The 24,677-nt window shown below is 38.7% G+C and overlaps 1 protein-coding gene across 1 annotated transcript in view; it reads left to right on the top strand.

Moving 5' to 3' along the window:
- The window catches only part of LOC128011457 (plexin-A2), a 198,170-nt gene extending 174,745 nt beyond the window's left edge, over positions 1-23,425 (top strand). Inside the window, exons 23-32 of the mRNA XM_052593893.1 lie at positions 961-1,027; positions 1,775-1,921; positions 2,218-2,377; positions 3,864-3,967; positions 10,084-10,183; positions 12,535-12,725; positions 13,925-14,094; positions 14,218-14,430; positions 14,517-14,667; positions 18,258-23,425. Coding sequence (XP_052449853.1) covers positions 961-1,027; positions 1,775-1,921; positions 2,218-2,377; positions 3,864-3,967; positions 10,084-10,183; positions 12,535-12,725; positions 13,925-14,094; positions 14,218-14,430; positions 14,517-14,667; positions 18,258-18,353 — 1,399 coding nt within the window. The 3' untranslated portion in view covers positions 18,354-23,425. The remainder of the gene's footprint in view (positions 1-960; positions 1,028-1,774; positions 1,922-2,217; positions 2,378-3,863; positions 3,968-10,083; positions 10,184-12,534; positions 12,726-13,924; positions 14,095-14,217; positions 14,431-14,516; positions 14,668-18,257) is intronic.
- Positions 23,426-24,677: the final 1,252 nt, after the last annotated feature.

Below are 24,677 nucleotides of genomic sequence, written 5' to 3'. Positions count from 1 at the left end.
CGCACCTCATCTCGTCTCGCCGATCAGCGCTCATTCTCACATGTGGCCCTGAAGCGTGACCCCCTCAAGCACAATACGCACATGCGGACACACTCAATGACACACACACACACACTCTCTGCACACTCTGTGTTTGCGGGCTGTCTCAGCGGTGTAATCATAGTTATTTCCACATGCATTAAGAGAGTCATTTTCTCTCACCGCTGTTGAGTAAATTGCCGGTGTGCTGCCTCACCGTCCCCATGGCGGCCGAGTAGAGTGTGTGCGAGTGCATAACGTCGCAAACATCGCTACGACAATTACGCAGCTGATATTACATCGTCCTGTGATGCTCATGTGTATTTGTAATGTCCGTAAGTGAACATAATACTCACTGCCACAAACAGAGTGAGAAGGAAAAAGTCTTTTCAGGGGTGAAAGGAGAAATGTTTTGCCGGGAAAGAGAGGTATTGGTATTCCACAGGCGCGCTCAGCCGTCAGAACGAGGGAATAACCCTTTCATGTATTTTTCATGCTCGTTAACCACTCCCGTCGGGGTACTGTTTGTTCTCTCTTCCTCCGTCTGCCTTATCTTTCCCCCTCTCTCTCTCTTCGGTTTTCTACCTGCTATGTCTTCAACAAACCTTTTGGCTCTTTCTTTTTTTGTCTTCCCAAATTATTGACCAGAGCTCTAGAGATCCCGGTTTGAGTCGTGTGTTTGTCATTTGTGGGTTTGTGTCTGTGTATCTGTCTCTTCCCTCAAAGCAAAGAAAGAAAGAGACGGGGGTGGTCAAAAGACAAATAAAATGCACAAAGAGAGTCTGGAGTGACTGACAGGGAAGGCAACTCGAGTTTTTCACACTTTCTGTTTTCCCCCCTCCATCAAAACCCAGCCGTCATTATACATAAAAAGGAAATATGCTGGTGTTCTTGACGATAAGTGTTGTCATCTGTTGATGTTTGTGTACTTGTGTGTTTCAGGACAGAGTCTGTTGCTGAGAAGATGCTAACCAACTGGTTTGCTTTCCTGCTTCATAAGTTCTTGAAGGTAACTTGCTTCTTTGGCTTGCTTTAATAGTACCAGTCTCATCTAGACAGGCTTTTGACGCTCAGCATGAAGTCTCTGCAGATTTTTCTGGAACAGAGCCGCCCAATTAGACTGGAAGTGCAAGTCATCTCATGATCATCTGCAATTTGTATATTTGCAGGAGCTCATTCAAATAATTGGAGTCTCTGCAAACAGCCGTAGGAGAAATATCAAAGACATTCACGTATTTAGACTTTATGGTTGGACTTTAGAGTTTTAGCATTCAGCTTTGCTCGAGATTATTATGTTTACTCGCTGCTGCTGCTAACTGTCTCGAACTAAAATAGATTTGATATCTTGCCCTGAATGGGGCGAATCAAGTCAGTGAGAAGCTCGGCAGAAACACCTGTTAGTAACCTGGGAATGTTTAAAACAAATTTGTTTTTGCGAAAGCTTTTGGCCTTTTTATGTAGGTCAAAAATGGTCTAAGTAAACATGAATGTGCAGTATACAATTCATACTGCATGCTAACCGTACACATTATGCAATAATAAACATTTACAATGGTAGTCTGTTATGTACGTTGTTGCCACATGATCTTGATTGATTCATAAAATTAAATTAGAAATCCTGTTGCACTGCAAATGTCTTTACAATTCAATCCAATGCATCCTTAATGAATAGAAGTATTCATTTCTTTTACTATTAATAAAGTATAATAAGTGATAAAGTAATAATAATAATGTGTGTTGGTGTCTGTGTCTACAGGAGTGTGCAGGTGAGCCGCTCTTCATGCTGTACTGTGCTATAAAACAGCAGATGGAAAAAGGCCCAATAGACGCCATCACTGGAGAAGCCCGATACTCCCTCAGCGAGGACAAACTCATCCGACAACAGATTGACTACAAGACGCTGGTCAGCATCACACACTCTCATAGCCACACTAATAAACATAGTATCTAATAAACTCTCACGAATTTCAGTGCTGTTATTGTGTGTGTGTGTTTGAAATCAGACAGTCTTGTCAAGGGAGGGTAGTGTTCATTAGTCTCTCATACCCTGCTAAGGCTGAGATTGGGGTCCTGCAGAGGGTGTGAAATTAGATTTCTCGAGCCAGGAAATGGGCTTTTCTAGAGCCACTCTCCACACCTATGGCTTCACCGACCACAGCCCAACATCTCATCATCCTTATTCTCTTTTTTTCCTTCCAGATCTTAAACTGCGTCAACCCAGAGAACGAGAACAGCCCGGAGATCCCAGTCAAGGTTCTGAACTGCGACACCATCACGCAGGTCAAAGAGAAGATTCTGGATGCCGTCTATAAGAACATGCCGTATTCACAGAGACCCAAAGCTGTGGACATGGACCTGGGTGAGTTCAATACGTGCACACGAGTGTGATATTGCTTTCAAATTTTAAGTTAAAAATAAGTAACTAAAATTTTAGAAACAATATTTAGTTACTTGGTCAATTTTCTTCACTCAAAATATGAAGGTGCAGCAGAAAGAATCATTTGAGTGAATCATTTAGTGAATGAATCAGTGTTTTTGAACAGATTCTTTCAGAGAATTTCTGCACTTGTTTGAAGGAACCAGTTGACTATATGATTCAGTTACTCACTCATAAAGAGCCACCTCATATCGTATCATTCCTGAATCAATCAGTGTTTCTGATTGAATAGTATGAGTGAATGATTTAATGACTCTTTTTGTTCAACGCTTTGAAGGAATTGGTTTACTGAATGATTCAGTAACTCAGTCAATAGAGTCGTTTGTTTCATTCCTGAATTACAAATTTTTCGTTAAGATCATTTTAGTGAATTATTTACTTGACTCATTCACAAAGATAAGTGATGTGATATATTCTTTATCGCATTATAATCCTTTTGAACAAATCAGTTCAAACTTGAATGATTCAATTATTCACACAAAACAATTGTTGAATTTCTTAAATAATTGAACAATGATTTCAAATTAATTAAGTGACTGAGATACTTAAAGACAATCATGTTTTGTTGCTTATTAACTCAGTGCTTTAAAAGAATCAGTTGGATAAATGATTCACTTGTTTAATTTCTGAATGAATCTGAGGTTTTTGAACAAAAAGTTTGAATGAATGATTCAATGACACACTAATAACAAAAAAGTCACTAGTCAAACTACTGCCATGACACTGCCATGACATGTAACCTGAAGAATCACAGAATTTCAATATGCTGTATAATGACCTCACTTTTTTTTTTTTTTAAGAAATGTAAACTTATTCTGATTTGATTCCACATTGTCTGTAATGCATAAACAGTGATAGATATGTACACTTTTTGCGCACACACAAGAAGGTGTGTTGTGTGAGTGTGTGACCCAGGTAAAAGCTGACAGACGGTGCTGACAGACTGACTCCACATTTCATTTCTGGCACACAAACGCCCATCTCACACACACACGCCACACAAAAGCCCCCTGTCAGCGGTGCAAATCATCCTTCCAGCACCTTGGCCAGAGCAATCTCCTCCATGATGATGTTCTGTCTCTGTAGCTGCAGAACTGCCATTGCTTTTGTGTGTGTCTATGTGTGTGTGTTGGGGGTAGATTTCTGCAGGCATCATCTGTGCATTTGGCAACCACGTAAACTAATAAACCCCATTCAATAGAGGAGAAAATCAATGATCACTCTCACTCTGAGCCTGTCTATATCCTATCAGCTCTCTCTTTAGCATTTAATTATACCCTACCGCGCATACACACACATTTCTAACCCATGTGAAAAGACACATTCAGAGCTTTGGATCAAATCAACCTGCTTTGAGCTGGAGGAGGTTCACTGTGTCTGTTTTAATGGCAAATGTTTGATTTTTCAGAGTGGCGTCAGGGACGAATGGCCCGAGTAGTCCTGCAGGATGAAGACATCACCACTAAGATTGAAAATGATTGGAAGAGGCTCAACACACTCATGCACTACCAGGTATAAAAGAGGACACACACGCTCATACATAATCTCATGGTGCCCTCTTCTGTCTAAGTGGGTAGACATTAAAGGGGATGTATCATGGATTGTCTTTGCTCAAATGATAGAAAAAAATAATCTATTGTACTTTGCATACATATTCATCTATTCTCAATGCAAAGCTCTCTCCCCAGTGCAAAAAACTGCAAAACTTCATGCTCTTAATCAGGATTTCTTCCTAGTGAACATATAGAAATATCCTTAAAGCTTAAAATGGAATGAAAAAATCATTATGCTACAAAACTGTATATTGTAGCATCTTAAAGACATTAAAAAACACAACCACAAGGACAACATGCTACAAAAAGAAATCCCCTGTATATCCATTTAACTCCTCAGCCATGAAACAATAATTAGGCTTAACAAACAAAAAAATGCCCTTTATCTGACACAGTGCTCCAAAATGTCTCGCTGTGAGTGTTTGGCTCCAGGGAGACAGACAGCAGATCACACTGCACAGGACAATATAATAGAGGACAATTATTGAGCTCGGCCAGTGAACATTTTAAGTGTGTTGCTGGAAAAGTGCTTGTGTGTATGAGAGAGAGAGAGAGAGAATTTGTCCTTTACCTTCAGTGGATTAATTACAGCCTTTACTTTGTCTTCACTTCAGACAGCACACGTCAGAGCAGCTACCTGATAACAGCACTTATTGAGAGAGAGAGAGAGAGAGAGAGAGAGAGAGAGAGAGGGAGAGTGCACATTTTGCTTCTTTTTGTGTCCAGAGGAGATGCCACAAGACATGCGCACACATATTCTCACAATTATTCCTGAAAGAGCTCATCATATGTGCTGTCATAAGTGTGATCTGAGGGAGAGGCAGACATGAAAAGAAATCATACAGGAATAAAGAAATATCATTGTCTTGTCATAGCGTTGAGAACTACCTTTACAAAAATTTACCATGGTAAACATTCCTACAAAAGACAATACTTAGTTACTACAATGGAACTGTGATAACTGTAATTTAGCCTTAATTTTTATTTATTTCACTTTTACTTTTTTCCTTCCTTTTTTCCTAATTTTTTTTTTTTATTCTTATAGAAAAATATATTATATTATTATATAATATTAATGTATATGTATAATATATTATATTTAATATAAAACAGATAAATATACATTGGGTATATTCCATATTATATGTTAAATTATGTTTTTATTATATAATTATATTCTTTTATCATTTTCCCTATATATTTATACAACAGTTCTTTCAGTTCTTTTCCTCAGAGTATGATATTCTAGGGATAACAGAACTACGCTTGTAATTTGGGCGGACACCCAAATCCACTATAGTTTTAAAAATAATACTGTTTTTGTGTCACTGAATGTAGTTTTAAGAGTTTTTATCTAATTTTCCAGAGCAAATAGTTTTGGCTGAGGGCAAAATCTCATCACGTTATGTTTTATGTAACATCAATACTGTATATCAGAGCGCAGCCTTTGTACGTTGTTTTCATATGGTGCAGTAGTGTGTGACATATTCAAAGTAAATCATGATCTAGCTTGCTAGGGAGCTCTATACTCACTATTTGCTATATTAACTCTTGCTGTCTCCACAGAGACTGTTGAAATAGAGAGTTTAGGGAAAGAAAAGAGAAAACAGAAGGCAAGGAGCTGTAGAGAACACTGCATTAAAATGCATGACTCCTGAGCTCTCCACCAAGCACCCTCACCTCTCCTGAAATACTACGAATATGCTAATCTCTGCCATTCGTCAAGTTCCTCAATAGAGTAAGGGCATTTTTAAGAGAGCAGACAGTATAATCAGCAGCTGTGTATCTCTAACATTTCGTGCTGTGGCTTCATAAACCTGTGGTCACCATGTTCTTCGCTGATTGCACAAGGCTGATTAGAGCACTAGTGTAAAAAAGTTTTCATCAGTCTGAATGCTAGCTTAAACATCTTTCTCTAAGCTCTGCTGCTTCTCCCACTCGCTCGCTCTCTTTCTTCTCTTTCTCACTCATCCAGTCTAACTTGAAATCAGTGAGCCTCTTGACCTTGCGTAGGCTGAGTGACATTACAGAGGACTGGCAGCGTGTCCCTGAGGGGCCACCGTACTCTTCAAATTTCCAATTTAAATAGTCGGAGCAGCATGAGAGACACTGGCATTAACAATGCAAATAAACAGGTCTCTGTTAATGTGTGCGTTATTATCCCTCACAGAGAATGTTGCAGCAGAAGTTGTATAGCACAGTACTTTTAACTAGGAGTGTGCAAAACAATGTATTTCCAAACCACTAGTTACCTAAACCTAAACTAGATTGGCAGTCTGAACTGGTTTAAGGTGGAGTTCAGCCGGTCTACCGAAACCTGACCAGCTGACAAGTGCCCAACACCTTTCTAAAATGATCAAAACAGACAAGGTTGGATACACCAGCAGTCCTGTTTAGACTGGTGCAAGTTCCTTGAGACTGACTAGTCTTACACAGTTACACAGAAAAACATAGAAAAAAAAGGGTTGAAAGGGTTGGCAAGATTTGTTTTTTCTTTTGAATGTTAGGCAGCAATTTATTTGATCAAAAATACAGTAATATTGTGAAATATGATCATTTCAAATTAGATTTACAAATGCCATTTATTCTGTGATTTCAAAGCAACATTTTCATCAGCCATTACTCCAGTCTTCAGTGCCACATGATCTTTTAGAAATCATTCTGTTATGCTGATTTGGTGATATTATTAATGTGGAAAACAGCTGTGCCACTTAATATTTTTGTGGAAAACATGACACTTTTGTTTTTGATGAAATACAAAGTTCAAAAGAACAGTATATATTTGAAACAAATATTTTGAAACATTGATCAATAAATATTTATTGAAGATATTTATTATTCATAATAAATTGTTTTTTTTCGGGTTTCTTTGATGAATACTTCAAAAGAAGAGCATTTATTTGAAACAGAAACCTTCCATAATATTATAAATGTCTTTACTGTCACTAGAACTCAGTTGAGTGAGTAATTCACAGACTCATAATAACTCATAACGTCAGTCTCTTTTTTTGTTTCTGAATGAATTTGTTTTGGATCTAAATTTATTTATCATTAATAATTACAAAAATCTAGTAACTGAGTCTTTCACAGAAACAGATAGTGTGTGTGCGTTTAGCACAAGCCCTTGATGTTCGTAAGTGTAAGTAAGCTTTGTTGGCTCCAAAAGAAAATAGATAAACATCTCTTGTTGTATATCATTGTGTAAGATGCTTGGCATAGATCACTGTCAGGGGTTAAGCTGTCTTTTTCAGTGCTGACAAAGCTCAAGGACTTACAGTCTGACATACAAGCCTGTTTGTCAACTGCTCATCACTTATACTAGACATACAATGCAGACGTGCATTATATATATACATAGAAATTCCCTTGGATTTCACTTTATAGGCCTCTTACATTTTACATCTCAACACATTTGCCATCTGTATTATGATGCTTTCATCCATTTCAGCTGTTAAACGCCCCTCATTCTGCTGTGTTTATCATATGACAAAGGCGTTTCATGCTCTTTTTGCTAGCGTGACCGAGCCTGCCGTATTTCAAAGAAGAGACAGAATGGCGGACACATCACCTCATCCTTCCCCACCGCCTGGATGCGGCGTCTGAGTTAAAGGCGCGTTAGCTTGCGGATCGTCATCAGATAGAGCGCAGGCAGGGGGATAAGAGATACATGGGAAAAGGGGTCAGCTGTCTGCTTGATGCAAACGTTATTATGAGGAAAGCTCACCCCTTATCATTCTCACACCCACTGGCGGCCCGCCTGCCTGGCTGAGGATTATCCCTCAAGGGCGAATGCATCTCCCCTTCATCATTTTGGCTCCATACGGCTGACTCCTTCACCACAGAGACCCACTAGATTGTGCATGTGGCAACACGGTAGGCTACTGTAGGTGGTGTAGAGCCAAAAATATAAGTCACAAACCCCATTGCCCAAAATAATGTTCTCCAGTGACTAATATTTGATGCTTACCAGCCATACCAGTTCCACAACCCACGGAGGGAGAAAGTGAGCTATAAAAAAAAGACGTTTGTGAGTGTCATCCCACTCGGCCGCCTCTCTGAGGTGATTCGTCCACAGTTCTGGACTCTTTCAAGTGTCTCTCCAGTCAGGCTATTAGGCCACTCTGCAGTGAGGGTCGGCTGACGAGAAACCTGCACTAATAGGGTTCGAGCTTATGGGGGTGTACAGGGGCTAAAGTAACACCATCATCAGCCGTGAGAGTGTAGGGAGGTGAGTGAAGTCTCCTAACTACCCTCAGCCTTCACAGGAGCTCAGGAGGTGCTTATCGTCTCCATTATAGTGGACAGAGAGGTTTTCTGAAATGAAATGGACTTGAAATGTGATGTTTTATGTTGACAGGAGATCTTAAGACTGTGGCACCTGACCTAGTTCGCTAGTATCTGAGAGACCTTTGGCTTATAAATGAGGATGTTGACCTATTTTCAGTAGCTGTTGGTGAATGAATCAAACTTGAAGTTTTTATTAATAATTAAGAACTGTTTCTTGAGCAGCAAATCAGCATATCACAGTCATTTCTGAAGGATTCGGAAGAGTAATTGCTGCAATATTGAGAGTAATAATTATTGAATCTCTGATACACATTTATTATATCCTCTGTATTACAGCTAAACACAAAGACCAAGATAGGCACCTCAAAATCAGATAGTATGAGAATCGGCTAGGATTTTGCCAGCTTGGTTTCAAAGTTGAAGTTGCTTTCTTGTGCTGAATTGAGGTTCGTCAGTTGTGTTTGTGAGGGTGGACCTCATTTCCTCTGCAGCCCTTGACAGTTCAGATTAATACAGAAGATCAGATGGAGTGCGCGCACTCACAGAGCAGACAGAGAAAAATGGAGAGTTTCACCCCAATGTGTAAAAGTCCTGGACTCCATAACCTCGTCTTTCCTCATCCGTTTCTGCTTTCTCATCTCTAAATGACTCAATCACTACATTCCCTCGCCTGTCGAACTCTTCCTGTTGACCTGCTTTTGTGTTTGTATTTTTACCATTACCCTCCATTCTATGTGTTAGCTACTCTTTTTCAATCTGTGTACATGAATCCAGCTGCAGCTATTGTTGATTATAGTTTGGATTATTTATTTATTTATTTATGCTATTTCATATTATTAAAAAGCTCATCTTCAGGTTATTCTTTTTTTTTATTATTATTATTTATTATTAAAAAATTACTATTATTTTTAGCATATTTTCTCTATTGTGAAAAGTAGCAACATTTTGCAACACTTTTCCCCCCTCTAATTTAATAATTTTATTTATGGGATGGATTATAAGTAGTTGCTTAGCAACAGGGGTATAAAAATATGCAAGCTCAGCCCCATTTGTCAGTTTGAGCTACTGCAAAATTGCATTCATGATGTCCAAATCTTGGTGTTGCATGTGTATTTAATTTCCTTTTTCCTTTCTCTTCTTCTTGGGCCATTCATATTGCAGTTTACAGCTTTATTTTGTAGTCTTTAAGCTCAGTACTCACCTTTCTGGAGTGTACAAGGCACAACAGGCAGTGAATGATGCCATTACATTTCAATGAGCCTTCCTCTCTCTCTTTTACTCCATCAGTCATCTTTGAGTGCTGTAGAGTGACGTGCATCCCCGTGAAGGAGATCTTATGTGCTGTCATATGTAAATGTGGGTTTCTTGTCTAATCACAATCTTTCTTCTGTGTGAAACATGAGAGACGAAACTCTGCTTTTACCCAAGAAGAGGCTTTAATGCGCATTTGATCCGAGAACACAGCGTGAACACCCCTTATACATTTATAACTAGAACAGGTCTTTTTGAAGCACTTTAACGTTGCTTTATTTCAGCACTGGGGAGAAACAGAACCATTTCACAGCCTTTTTGAGAAGCAATAGATATGTACTGAGAATCTGTTCTGCAAAAAATAGATTTAATTCTGAAGTAATAACAACTCCTCAAAAGCGTAATAAAACAGCATTAGTTGTGCTCCAATATCTTGAACGTTTCTTGATAATAAGAGGCTGTGAAACCAAAAACTGTGAAATAAGGATTACAGGGAAAAGATAGAAGCTTGACTTAAACTTTGTTTTTCCTGTGCAGGTATCAGATCGCTGTGTGGTTGCTTTGGTGCCCAAGCAGACGTCCTCCTACAACATTCCACCCACAACTAGCATCTCTCGAACTTCTATCAGTAGATATGGTGAGTATATTTGTCAGATGATAATGATGGTGGCATTGTCTGTATAGCTAATTAGAAGTTAGAAGTTTGTTTATTGTTCTACAATACAAAGGTCTTTGAGGTAAATACACAGCTGAAGACTGGCTTTAAATTATAACTGTGCGCACAAGCCACGTGCCTCAGTTTGGCTTTGCAGGCCATATGATTCCTCAAGGGAGCCTTCTAAGCACCAGAGAATGAGAGCAGAAGTGTGAGACCATGTCAGGAAGGATAAGAGGAAGAGAGAGAGATGTTAGCAGTTAGTGTGAAGCACAGTTATGCTGATTTCTCTGCTGAGTTTGGATGCCACCCGTAATGGACACATTAGCTCCTTCCCCATAGCGTTGCTTTGAGGGAGTGCCACAGGGCTCCCCATCTGGCCCGTTCTCATTTTCCATCACACCGAGCTGCAGGCCACTCTCTGATTGCTAATTATGCACCACCGATGATACTTCACACGGGCAAAATAACTCGAATGACACACAGCCAAATTCCAGGGCCAGCGATGAAATGGATCCCCTTGTGCGTTGTCACCTAGCAACCCTGCCAAACGACACACAGAAACATCTCACCTGGCTTCAATACACTAGATCCACGTGAAAAGCTGCCCATATCTACGTATTACATGATTCTGTTAATCAAAGCTCAAGGATGTGTCTCACGTATATGCGGTATAATGAAAGAGTTTAATTATCGTCTCTTATCATTTGTAAACATAATGACATTTAAAGTTCAGGGAACACTTCAAACGGCCAAAGACGCAACAAGCAACCTGAGAAATACTCTATAAAGCTATCTTTATTTCTCAGCCATGCTCTAGTTAACCAGCAAACCTTAATCTTTTTGTATCCCCCCAACCAACCCCAACCAAATTTGGTAGTAAAGAGTTTTTAGGGTCACGCTTGGCACTTTGATCTATTTTATTGCAATAGGCTTATTGTATATTTTAGGAAACTCATTCAATAGGAATGAGATGGCACAACAACGCTGTTTTTGGCTGTTTTTACAACCTGCTCTTGGTTGTGGTGTAAAAAAAGCAGCTATCTCATCTGGCAGAGCCCTGATGCCCATCAATCACACCATGGCACAGCGGGCACAGCTGTGCACAGGCACCCGCTGATTGATTCATATCAATTTAATGCTCAACACTTAGCAGCTCGGCTCAATTTAGCATGCCAGCACCCCCGGCCCAAAATAACACACTGCTCACACACCTTTGACTGGCTGAAGTGAGCAACATTGTAAACTCACATTGAAAGATTATATTTGTATGTGATCAAGCATTTATCCCATAATTGGTTTTTACTGCATATATATATATATATATATATATATATATATATATATATATATATATATATATATATATATATATATATATATATAAACCCTACTATTTTTAAAAATTTTATGCCAGCAAAGAAAAAGCAACAGAAAATTTCGTGACTTTTTATATTTGACAATGCAGGAAAAACACCACAAAAGTGATGGTAAAGGCAAGTTAGTCTTGTTAAGTTAGTCAAGTTTTCTGTAGTGTATACACACATATACATCCTAGCAGTAATGCCTCAATGCCAATACTGTGGCAATGGCCAGAAGCACTGTAAGTTGGCAGTAGCTTAAGGTGGATTGAAACTGCAATCCACTTCTTCCTTTACCCCACTCTGCTTACAACACCATTTCTCTTGGGGCTCTCCCTTGTGAAGCTGATCTGCTCAAAATTCCACTTCTGCCTTGAAATAGCCAGGGATATTTGCCTTGCTTTGGCTTTTCACATGCCCTTTGAAGCCAGGTGATGAGGACAGAAACTGAGAGAGAGACTTTGAAAGGACGTGAAAGAATATATCGCACCATTGTGAGAAGCCAATCCGACCTCCCAAGAGAGCACTCAACCACTGTGAAAAAAGCCACACATCTAATTGGAGAAGTGAGCAAGAGACTGATTACTTCACACACAAAGATGGAGGGGACAAGGAGATGAGATGGATGAGCAGGGAGCTTAACTCATTAGAAATCTTTAGATGCATTGATTAGGTCCTGCGATGCAGACATTTAAAGCATGTCTGCTGCACAATGAATCAGGATGAGCCAATTATGAAGCCTTTGAAGAAGAGGCCAGAGAGCGTTGACTCATCTTGCTCGGTCTTGAACAATACAGAGATGAATCCTCTACAGAGAGGGAGAGAGAGAGAGAGGAGGAACGAGATGGTTAGACAGAGTAAATGAAATGTGAGAGGGCCACGCTCTTTCTGTTCATCCCAAAGAATGGCAACGTGGAAGAATGGAGAAGATCATAATCCTCTTTCTTTTTCTCCCTCTCTCTGTTCCCACAGACTCATCATTCCGGTACACTGGCAGTCCGGACAGCCTGCGCTCCCGTGCTCCTATGATCACCCCGGATCTAGAGAGTGGAGTCAAAGTATGGCACCTGGTGAAGAACCATGAGCACGGAGACCAGAAGGAGGGTGACCGCGGCAGCAAGATGGTGTCTGAGATCTACCTCACTCGCCTGCTGGCCACTAAGGTAACACATCTGCTTTTAACGGTTAATTTCAAACACAAATACATTTTTTTAATTTTGACTTGCCATTTTTTGTCAACAAAATCAATTTACAAATTATGGGTGTGGTGCAGGAGCATTTCCTCTGAGGTGGTGCCTCTTCAAAAATATTGGATCAGAAAGAAATTCGTAGTGGAAAAATAAAACATCTGCAAAATTACAAAATATAACTTGTGTATAAATCGCTATGAATCACATAAAAGTGTATAAATCGCTAATTTTTCTAAATAAATATTGTCCAACAGTGACACCAGCAGGTAAATTTGTAAAGTTTTAACAGTTCCCCAAAAGCTTGCAGTGAGTTTGGTGGAGGGTTTTTGAGAATGAATGGGAGACGTCACATAAGAGGAGACAATGTCTCCATTGTGATATGATTGGATATGTCTGGTTGTGATTGATTCACGAGATCAATCCCACCTCTTGTGTTCGTGCGTGTTCACAAATCTGTCTGAATGAACAGTGTAACAGTGTTAATGGGAAGACTAATTTAAAAAAGCAAGTAAACAACCCAAAGAGTGAGATACTGTATAACCACTTTGCTGCATCAAAATAAGACATGGCAAATGGCATGAAAACAGGATCTGTGGGAGTTTTAATGATCAGCTTGGAGAAATTTTTAATCTCTGTCAGTTACCAGTATTTACCAAGCTTTGAAGACTGATGATCTGAAAAAAAAAAAGTTAAAAGTTACCTATTAAAAAGAATAGCTGAACATAAGTTCCCAAATAAAATATATTGTTTATAAAATGTTTACTGCCTTGATTTATTGTTTTGTAATAAATGTAGAATGCTTAAAAACACTAACATTCAATTTCATACTTGGGTTTACAAATAGAATATTTGTTACATTGTTAACGTAAAAAATATTAAATAGAATTTTACATTTACTTATAGTGTAAGTAATGTTTATTTAACTAAGAAAATGTGACTGGGACATGAATTTATATTTGATTTAAAAAAAACGAATTAGAAAACTTGTCACTAATATTTTGAAGAGTCTGATATACTTGACTGACATACTCTAATGTTCACAATGAAAATTGTCATGGAGTACTAAATTACAACTGTACAAAAAACCTTGACTGACTTTATGGGTGGACATCAAGTACAAAACAAATGAAATTCTAGAAAAGTGTTTAACAATCAGTCTTTCTTTTAATTAGGGTACACTGCAGAAATTCGTGGATGACCTGTTCGAGACTCTTTTCAGTACGGTGCACAGGGGCAGCGCGCTTCCATTAGCTATTAAATACATGTTTGACTTCCTGGATGAACAAGCGGACAAGCACAGCATTCATGACACTGACGTCCGCCACACCTGGAAAAGCAACTGGTGAGAGGACACACTATACCCAACCACAGGACAAAAAAATGACTGTTGTTTTTATCCGGTATCTGCAATTCAAACCAATGTAACTTTTCTCTTTCTATGTGTGTGCCTGTCTATCCTCCGCAGCCTTCCTCTGCGTTTCTGGGTGAATGTGATCAAGAATCCCCAGTTTGTTTTTGACATCCATAAAAGCAGCATCACTGATGCGTGTCTGTCTGTGGTTGCTCAAACCTTCATGGACTCGTGCTCCACATCTGAACACAGATTGGGCAAAGACTCGCCCTCAAATAAGTTGCTTTATGCTAAAGATATCCCCAACTACAAGAACTGGGTAGAAAGGTAAACAATTTAACTGTCTTTTTTTCTCTCTCTTATTTTTGTAGTATTTTGTAGTATTGACTGTTGCCCCCTGGTGGTCTCCACAGGTACTATGCCGACATCAGCAGGCTTCCAGCCATCTCCGATCAGGACATGAACGCGTATTTGGCTGAACAGGCACGACTGCACTCCAATGAGTTTAACATGCTCAGTGCCCTCAACGAGATTTACTCCTACATTAGCAAGTACAGCGAAGAGGTGAGGCGAAATATCAAAACAAACCGTCAGCCCTCATTTTCTAAACATCCTTATTGATTTCTTGCATTATATCAATGCAGACCGACTTCTTGGCTCAGTTTATCTGCTCTGTACTGAAATCGACTGGCTTCACTAACTAAAATGCCTGAATATAGCCACAAAAAACTGTGTTTATGGATTGATGGTTCTAGGCTTAGAGTGTCACAATAAAAATACACTGGAACGTTACGTCAAAGCCAGAAAATGTTTCTTGTATCTAGAGTACTTTAATATTTTACTGAAGTCTAGCTGACTGGTGATTGGTTATTAAACCACGATTTAGTAGCCAAAAGTTGATGGCTGTACTTATATATATATATATATATTTACTGGTGTAATTACTCAATCATAAACACTTTGTCCAAAATCAATACAGCCATATTTGTGAAATAACTAGCCGTTTGAAACAAGAGGTACTCATGAAATAGAGTTTCACAGAATGATGTCATCTTTCTCCAGTGTCTAAAGCCAGCAGCAGCAAGTTTTAGAGTCACACACACACTTATGCTTAGTGTGGGGACAGACAGAGAGCGAGAATGAATGGGCTTCTGATGAGGAAGATTACACACAGCTAGATCACTGACAGCCACTCTGACACAAAGAGCGTTAGAGTAGGGCCCACGATGGAGATGTTCCAACCGTAATGGCAGCTCCACTCAGGGGACCCATTAGTCTGACCTTTACTTTACACAGCATTTAGGACAGTGCCAAGAGCCCGGAGACACAGCTCCGGCTGCAACCTCTCCTCTCGCTCTCATGTAAATATCCTTTCGTTGGTTGCTGGTCTGTTTTCTCTTGTCCTCACATTCCCGTATACTCTCAATCTCTCTTTTTTGCGTGTCCTTTTCATTCTTTTGTACACAGGGTCTGTCTTTCTACAAATAGAGCAGTGATTACCAATGCAGGAGTATGTTTATACCAGGGGTACTTCAGATTCCAGAGGGTACTTGGGAAAATTTCTATGTAGATTAAATCAGTAAATTTACATTGAATAATTTAAAACCAATTTTAGAGGTGTCAACATTTTAATTTTTGCCTTTTTTTAAGGAGTTTGGGTTAGGCAATTTGTGTGGATGACGCAGCGGCTGATTGTATATTATGTTGCTTATATACAGATAATTATTTAAATAAATATTAAAGTCCATACACACACACACTAAATATTATATAATATTACATCATATAAAATGATTATAATGTAAGTTAATATAATTTCTGTGGATGACACAATAATAGTGCAAAATTTGGTGTGAATGTACAGCTATTTATCTAAATAAATGAAAAGGAAATATAAATATTAGTTAAAAGGTTAGTGTGTGTGTGTGTGTGTGTGTGTGTATGTGTGTGTGTGTGTGTGTATTTATATATACTTGTAATATACTTATAATAGTAAATATACTATATATACAAAAATATGTGGACAGAATGTATGTAAATGTAAAAATACAAAATGTATCATCTTTCATGTAGATATTAATGTATTTTATTCCATATTTAATTTGTATTTCTGTATTTATTATTAATCCGCAATTCAAGTTTTGAATGTTGATTTGAGTTGTATAGTATGTCTTGTAGACATTAATGTAAATATCATTACTAAACTGCAATTCAAGTTCTTTTATATTTGAAGTTTCCTCTGACACAGCTCTTTGCATCTTTGCATCAGTGAATTGAGCCGTGTGGGAGGCAAACAATGTTTGGAAGCACTAGTGTAGACCATCAAGCCACCTGCTTGTGTTTATTTTCCCAAAAAAGAATAAGCAAGCGCAATGCTAAGAGGAGAACATTCTTTTGTTCACCCAGCCAAATGTGTGCGGTGGGACATTCTGTACCTGCATGCAGTAATTCAGATTCATTATACAATGCGAATAGGACAACTGAAAATAATTACCTCTGTCAGCGCTCTGGAGCACTTAACCTGATGAGAGAAGGAGAGCGAGAGAGAGAGAATATGCGCTCTTCTTAAAATGAAGGCGACTGAATCAGAAACAATGATGTGGAGAGTGCTCCTGCAGCTGTGCTGAAATGCATGAAAAATTCAGTGCACGCGCTCCTCGTCGAGTACATGCTCACGCTGTGAACCTGGAACACATGCTCGCAGCGGCTGGAGGAGTGTTGACCTGCCCCATAGCTACAGCCGCGGAGACGAACCCAGCAGATGTGGGCCCAACTTGGCTCTGATGGCAAGCGTACTGGGAATACTGGGATGCTAGTAGAAGATGAAAAAGACATCTAGTGCATCTCAATCCAGTTGATGGCTTTCAAATTTGACTTTTATGCATGAATGCATCTCAGTTTGATGGTGAAGTGACACTAATGTGATTCCTTATTATCTGTGGGATAACAGTTCGCCAGGCTAAGCCAAACTTGGTTTAGATTTTGTCTGGGGTGATAAAGCATGTATTGAAGATCCTCAGGTTGCAGAGTAAAACATTCGTTATGATACACACAAGAACATGCAGTGGTGGAAATAGTTAAGATTCACTGGGTTTCCTCAGTAGGGGAGACATTAAACAGTTAATTTGGATTATTATTGTTATTTTGCTGTGAATATGCATAGATGGCATCCAAATGAGCTTGACTACACATTACTAAATATAATTTTTGATCATTTTATTTATATTACAAAAAAGTACGACTTGCATGGCATTTGACCAGTTGACAGTTCCTGTAGTCACTTTCTTTATAATTTGATGTATGATATCAAATGCAGAGTGAAAATTCTTCAAAATGTTTCCTTCTGTGTTCCATAGAAGGAGATGTTTGGATTTTAACAGAAGCACAGACTTTTCAGTAACTCCTTTAAAGTGCTTGTATAGTTCGGATAAACATGTCAGTCGAGCAACATAGTATTTATAAAGCTGGAAGTATTGGATCGCTGTGAGCTTTAGAGCAGTGAACCAGATTGTCTTCGTTTACAATCAGTCATTCTTTTGCAGTTACAAGAGGAGATTTCCACATAGACGACCCTCCAGTGCTCTCATGTCCACCATTTTAAATTTTGAAAGCTATCATCTTGGCTCACTAGACATCCCAGTATTGATCTAGTTTCACTGTTTTTCACTGTTTGATGTGCAAATGAATGGCAGACAGAAGCCACAATGCCACTTCCTGCCATGGTCCTCTGACACCGCAGTCAGAGATTATGACATGAGCACAGAGAGGGGTCGATCCCGTCTGCCCGCCCCCCTCTCAATATGACTCGACATATTTGACTGCTCTGTTTTCAGAAAAACACACAGAGATGGAAATGAGAGATGGCACTCTGCAGTTTGGGTCAGACTCAAGTTATACTTTCCTTTTTAATGAAATATTCATGAAATGAAGTCTCTGGCAGTTTTTCTCTCAGAGACTGAAAATTAGTCCAAGTCTCCTGTCACAGTGAGCAGTAACTGGTAGGTGATAATTAGATGTGGAGTATGCCGTCTGAAGAACGTGTCTGGTGTTTAATGGTTGCCTGAAACAGTTTTATGTTTTAGTTGAAACATCACCTTTGTTCACATTGAACCCAATTCTACAGTGATTAATGCCTTCCTGTGTCCTTTTCCTAGATCACCGCTGCACTGGAACAGGACGAAACAGCGAAAAAACAACGATTGGCCTACAAAGTGGAACAACTCATTGCCGCCATGTCACTGGAGAGCTGAAAGAAACACAAAGCTGGAACGAAGGACGAAAGACCTTCAATTAGTCAAACCATCATCCAAAGCCTCTTCACACAAAAGAGAGAAACACTGGCTAGAGACTTGACACCAACAGTACTTGTGCTTTTTTTCTACACTTTTGTGAAGAAGTCACCTTTAAGACCATTGGACAACTATTTGATGAAAGCAAGTCACAAGGCTTTGGAGTGGAAACTATGGAGTTCTGTTTTCAGTTGTCTTTCATTTTGGACGAGCAGCTTCCTGGAACTTTTTTGTTTACCTGGATTGTTGTTTTTTTCTTCCTTTAGTTCTTCTGGTTCAATGTGCCTTGCATTGATTTACGTGATGAATGCAAGACATCGATACTTCCTCAAAAATGTGCTTGCTAAAACCATTTCATGAGGATTTGACTGAAGGAAACGGACATCTACTGCCTCGCCATTACCGTCCAGTTGATGGCTTTTACTTCCAAATTTTATTTTTATACATGAGTGCTTTTTGAGTTTGTTTCATTGAGTCAACTAGTATAATTCCTCATTGTTGGTGTGGCAAAAGTTTAAGTCTCTTTCTTTCCTCGGAAAGCAGCGGCTGCTACCAACACATGTGTGCATGTCGACATGCTAGTACAAACTTAGACTTTCGATTCCAACTGGCCTGAGAGACCACAAGGCATCGACATTGTTTGGGAAATAATGACACGCCAACAAAAAGGGGGCCAAAGTTCGACCAGCATGTACCTAATTCTCTTGGATTGACCAGAAGCCAGTATCAAACTGGATGAACTCCGCCCTATGGTCTCTCTATGTGCATATGTCCTGGTTTCTAAATGTAAGCGTATGTGAATGTACAAACATTACTCTATTTTGTCTTCGCATTTTTGTTGCTTTTCTAAAACAGGAGTCAGTTGAGCTGATCTCCTCAGCACGACGTCCTAAAGAACTGAAAATCCCTCTCCATAATAGCGCTGCTTAGATTCAAATACGCAAGTGGCGACGAGTAGCACTTTCAGCTCAAATGACACATGGAGAAACCCCACCTTCCCTTTCAAACAAATGGACTCGCTTGAAATCATCTTACCAGAGAGTATTAATTATTATGTATGGTCCAATGTGTGTGTAGTCTGCATGCATTATACAGTACCTCATATAAAGAAAAAAATAGTCTCCTTTCCCATTTACTCCTATGTTTAAGTGCCAAGAGGTCACGTTAGTTCTGGAGGACTCAGAGCAATGCCGATGATGTAATATACCATGTCACTTCCTTGCTGTACACACCCGTCGGGATAAAGTGCCAAAAGATCACTTATTTACCCACTTGTCGGTTGATGCTTTATTAAGGGAACGGACCCTGTATACTGTAAAAAAAAAAAAATAGAAAATCTCTGGTTTAGAAGGTTCACTTGCAAATTCAGGTACGAGAAGACCATGAGCTTGGAATGGTATTGGTAAATATAAAGTATTTGTAAAATACTTTAGGTGTCTGGGATCTTGATTGCTTGAGTGGGTTCTTTCCAATCTCTTTTATTCCTCCGCCTGACATGAAGTATGTCAACAGAACGCATGAACAAAAGACAACATAGTTTTCATTTATTATGCATGATGGCAGGTAGAGCTGTTTTTGAAGATCATCCAAACCAAAATAGACAAGGTCATCTTAGGTTCTTCTTAACTTCTCCTCAGCTCAGTTTATATGGTAAAAATGCAGTATCGGATGTGAAGAAACGGACTGAAAAAGCTCAAATGGCGCTTGTTGTTTTTCCCCCTGTGGCCTTAGAACATTGAATCTGTTGTTTCTAGTTCATTTAATCAGCAACGTGTCATTTTTCTTCGTCTTTGTTAGCGGTGTTTGAGACTAATCAGATAAAGAGAGCCAATGTGATGATGGAGAAGGGTGGAAGAGGCATGCCCTCGCCCAGACGGGTGCTGGGTGGTGTCTGCTGGAGTATTTGAGAAGCATAAGAATGAGATGGAGAGAGAGACGGACCCCTTTAGCTTCAGATTCCTCCTGCTGCTTTGAAGCTCGCCTTTGATCTCAACTAGTTTGTGCACAGTGTGATCAGGAGATTAAAAAAAAAAAAAACATCAAAAATAGGTTCCAGTGCAAGAGATTACAAATGAAGAGCTGCATGAAAGACAATGAATGAATCTGTTAAAGGAATAGATCACCCAGAAAATTCTGTCAGTGTTTACTCGTCCTCATTCAAACCTTGTTCGACTTCCTTTCTTTCATGAAACACAAAAGGAGACATTTGGAACTATATTTTGGACGATCTTTCACATACAATTGCTATGAAAAGCAAATGATACTTTCATTTGTCACAAAGGATGGAAAAGAGCATCATGAAGTAGTCCATATGTGCTATACAGCTATACAGAAGTTTATCTTCTAAAATCATTCAATAGATGTGGGAAAGTTATAAACCAAAATTTGTGAATAAATAGTTTAGACTGGTTTGGGGAACTAATCCAGTAAGTTCTTTCAAAAGATCTGCATTTCCCAAAAGCATTGTATGCTTATGTACATCATAGACCCATTGGGCCTCATTTACGAAACGAACATACCACAGAAAATTGGGTGTACGTTCATTTCAACGCAAAACTTGGAATTTATCAGTATGGACGTGAGCGTTGGCTACGACAAAATCTCACATCTGTACGCAAAGTTTTTGAGTTACCTTAACTTGTGCGCAGCATAGTAAATATGATGGAGAATTGTAGAATGACAGCATTTTTTATTTTCCTGACCGACAACCGAAGCTCATTAGTCGTTTGTTAAACAGTAAGATTGAAATGTTTTTAGCTTTATATGCGTGAATAGCAGTGTAAACATGAGGATTCAATCGTCGCATCGAGCACCTGCAGTGCTTCTGTGAAAGGAGAAAACTAAAATTAAATCTATAAATTTTATCAAATGAAAAATATATAATAGGCTATAATATAATGAACAGATTAACAATTGGAGAGAAAAAAAACACTGCAACAAATAAAGGCTACGCTCATTTTTGTGACACTTTTAAAGCATTTTATTTATTTTCTTTGTATCTTTATATTATTTTTATTTTATAGTTTAATATATACTTTTATATAGCTTAATTGTTTGCATTTACAAGGTTAATGGGTGTTTTTGGAGTAAGATCAATGTCTCTTTCTTGAGATTACTTCCTCTTTTTGGCCGGGTTTTGTTTACTCTGTGTCATAAACTCTAGAGGAAAGGCTTCTAAACCGGGATGTTTTTAGGGGTGTGATATTCAAATGAGGATTGTTTTCTGCTGCCACATTTATCAACATGCAATCATTCGTACAATGAGATTGGTGGTATATGGATGTTTCATGAATCACACGTGAACTCTGTCGTAAGTTAATTTGTGCACACGGATCTGCACTCTTTCCGGCGTTGGAATGAGGCCCAATGAAACCAACAGAGCTACGATCAACTTAGGCTTACGATGCTTTTAGGAAATGCAGCCCTGAATCCCAAAAAATTATTCAGAGCTATTACATGAAAAAAAAGGAAAAGTTTAAGGAAAATAATGTCAGTTTCTCACACAAAATTATTGCACTGCTTTGTTATTTGTATGAACTTCTTATGGCACTTTTGTGTCCTTTTCGAAAGTTGAAAGCTTTATAATGGAATAATGGCTACAAAAAAGATCTTGTTCAGTATATTTGTCCACTATAAATATCAAAGCATGCTTTATAAAATAAATAAATAAATAAAAACCTTTATTCATTTTACCTCATTGGCAGATATTTTATTTTATTTTAGGCAAAAACTCAAGTTTAAATATATTTCTCAGAAAACAAGACTTCTTATCTTAGATAATTTTGTTTGTCAAATAAATTAGGCTACTTATTGATTTAAGTATGTTTAGATGTTCTCTTCTTGTGTTCACTGGAAGAAAGTAAGTCATTAAAATATGACAAGATTTTTTGGGGATGAACTATTATAGGATGACCTATAGTAATTCTACTCTTCCTGAACAACCACACATTCCTCTAACAAACGCTTACTGTATAGTCAACATATGTGAATTTACAAGCCATGTTGCATGTTAGTGATATTAGGGTACATGAAAAGCTTCTTTTGGTAATCCAGTCTTCCCCGATTTCCATTCAGCAGAGCTCATCCCAGCTCTATAAGGGCAAGAGACCTTCCGTTGACCCCACAGCACTTGAGGATTTCCTAGGATGCGGCTCAGTTTTAATGTGAACCTTGTTTGCTGCCACATTAGTCAGGGAGAGACTACTCTCTTGTTTCTGAAAAAAAATGCAGAGAACAAAATGTATTCTGGTCCTAACGTTTTGTTTGAAATAATGTGGCACAGGAAATTGCACTTTGTTGAGAGAGATTTCAGTAGCTCAACGCTTATTAATGTTTATTAGAAGACATTTGATCCCTCGAAAAAAGAAAAAAAAAGAGAAAAGTTAATTATAATTTTTATTGCGCTATTCTGCAGAGCAGAATAAAATTTGACAGCACTGGGCAGCTTTCTGAAATATCAGCAGTCATCTGTGGCAGTCACAACTGCTGCAAATTTTATATATTTGGCACGAATCGACAGTGTTGGAATCAATTTTGTGCACTTTTTATTGTTTTTAGCTCATGTTTTGCTCTGTGATGGAATAGCATGCTACAAACAAGTGAAATGTTCATATTCTCTTCATATTACTGATCGTAGGAAACAAAAAACGAGAGCAAGAAAGACTTTTGTAGTTGGTTTAATCACCTAAGAGGTGAATATCCTTCCATTTTCAATCACGCAAAATTATAAACGAATCTCTCTTTGTAGACACTGGAGTTCTGTAACATAGTACATAGAAATAATAATGACCTTGATGATGATGATAATAATAACACTTATGGTTGTCTGTTCTTGTTGTTTTTTAAGTGTTGTGAAAATTGTAAGAGAGTTAAAATATTTAAAAAGAAAAAAAGTTGGTCTTGTTTTTTTAATTGCTTTTGTTTTGTTATATTATATTACTGTGTACCTATTGTAAATATGAAGCACACCTATTTTGCAAGCCAAGGATTCACTTTGTACTGTTGTTATATATAAATAAAATTTACTGGTTAAAGATGGTGGTTCTGCTCGACTCATTGAGAAATATCCCTGTGGTATACGTTACCCTGTCATTACTCTGTCAGCCCAAGGGGAAAAATGGCCACACATTCATTCCACTAAGTTGGGGTTAATCTAGGGATGCAATTTAAACCCTGCCATCAATGAACACTCAGACTCGCTGCATAACAAGGTAACCGATGGAGCTTAAACAGCCCAGCGCTGCAGTTTGTCTTCTCACGTGGCCATTATCCCTAGCTGGACATTTCTCTCACACCACACTCAGACAAATTACATTACAGTGGTAATGGGCCGGGGGTTTCTGATTGGATGACCGTGTAAAATGCTCCCAGAGGGGCTGAGGTGGATGTGCCGGTTTTTAATCAATACAGATGTCTGGTTAGGCAAGAAGACCACCAAATACAGCCTAAGTCAATGTGTTTTATAACAAAAATAAATTTATCGCAACCTTGATTCACTGTTTTTAAACACAAAGTATGTCCGCTGTTGACCATTAAGGTGACCCTATTCCATAAGACTCATCATTAACAGCTGAATGTTGTTGTAACATCTGACAGGTAGTGATTTAGTGGCATACTGTGGTTGAGTAAACATTCAAAATTCACTCAGATGAAAACATTAAATGCATGTCTAGGATATGTATGTGTGCTGTCAGAATATTGACAAGACTAGCATTAGTACCATGCCGTTGTACCTGCACTCTCTCACATCGTTAACACATGCCTTCACACTTGTGTTTTTCCTTCAACATTTAAACAGGTTCATGTAACCCCAATTCATAAGAAAACCATTCTTACCTCAACTCTTTTAGAGAACTACAGACCGGTTTCCCTTATACCTTTAATTGCAAAAACACTTTTACACAAGTTGTTCAACCAAGCCTCTGCCTTTCTCACACTGAACAACCTCCTGGATAGTTACCAATCTGGCTTCAGAAGTGGACATTTGACCGAGACTCCCTTGTACTCAGTTGTTGAAGCCCTAAGACTGGCAAGAGTGCCTTCCAAATCTTCTATACTTATCTTGCTGGATCCGTTTGCTGCTTTTGATATGGTGAGCCACCAGATTCTCCTCTCAACCATATTGGAAAATTGCATCTCAGGAACGACACACCAGTGGTTTAAGTCTTACCTCCCAGATAGGTCCTTCAAGGTATCTTGGAGAGGTGAGGAGTCCAATTTACAACATCTTGCTACTGAGGTGCCTCAGGGCTCAGGTCTTGGACTACTTCTCTTCTCTGTCTACAT

This window comes from Carassius gibelio, chromosome B23, assembly GCF_023724105.1.
Source record: "Carassius gibelio isolate Cgi1373 ecotype wild population from Czech Republic chromosome B23, carGib1.2-hapl.c, whole genome shotgun sequence".
In the NCBI taxonomy this organism is placed as follows: domain Eukaryota; kingdom Metazoa; phylum Chordata; class Actinopteri; order Cypriniformes; family Cyprinidae; genus Carassius; species Carassius gibelio.
This window is presented reverse-complemented; position numbering and strand designations above follow the sequence as displayed.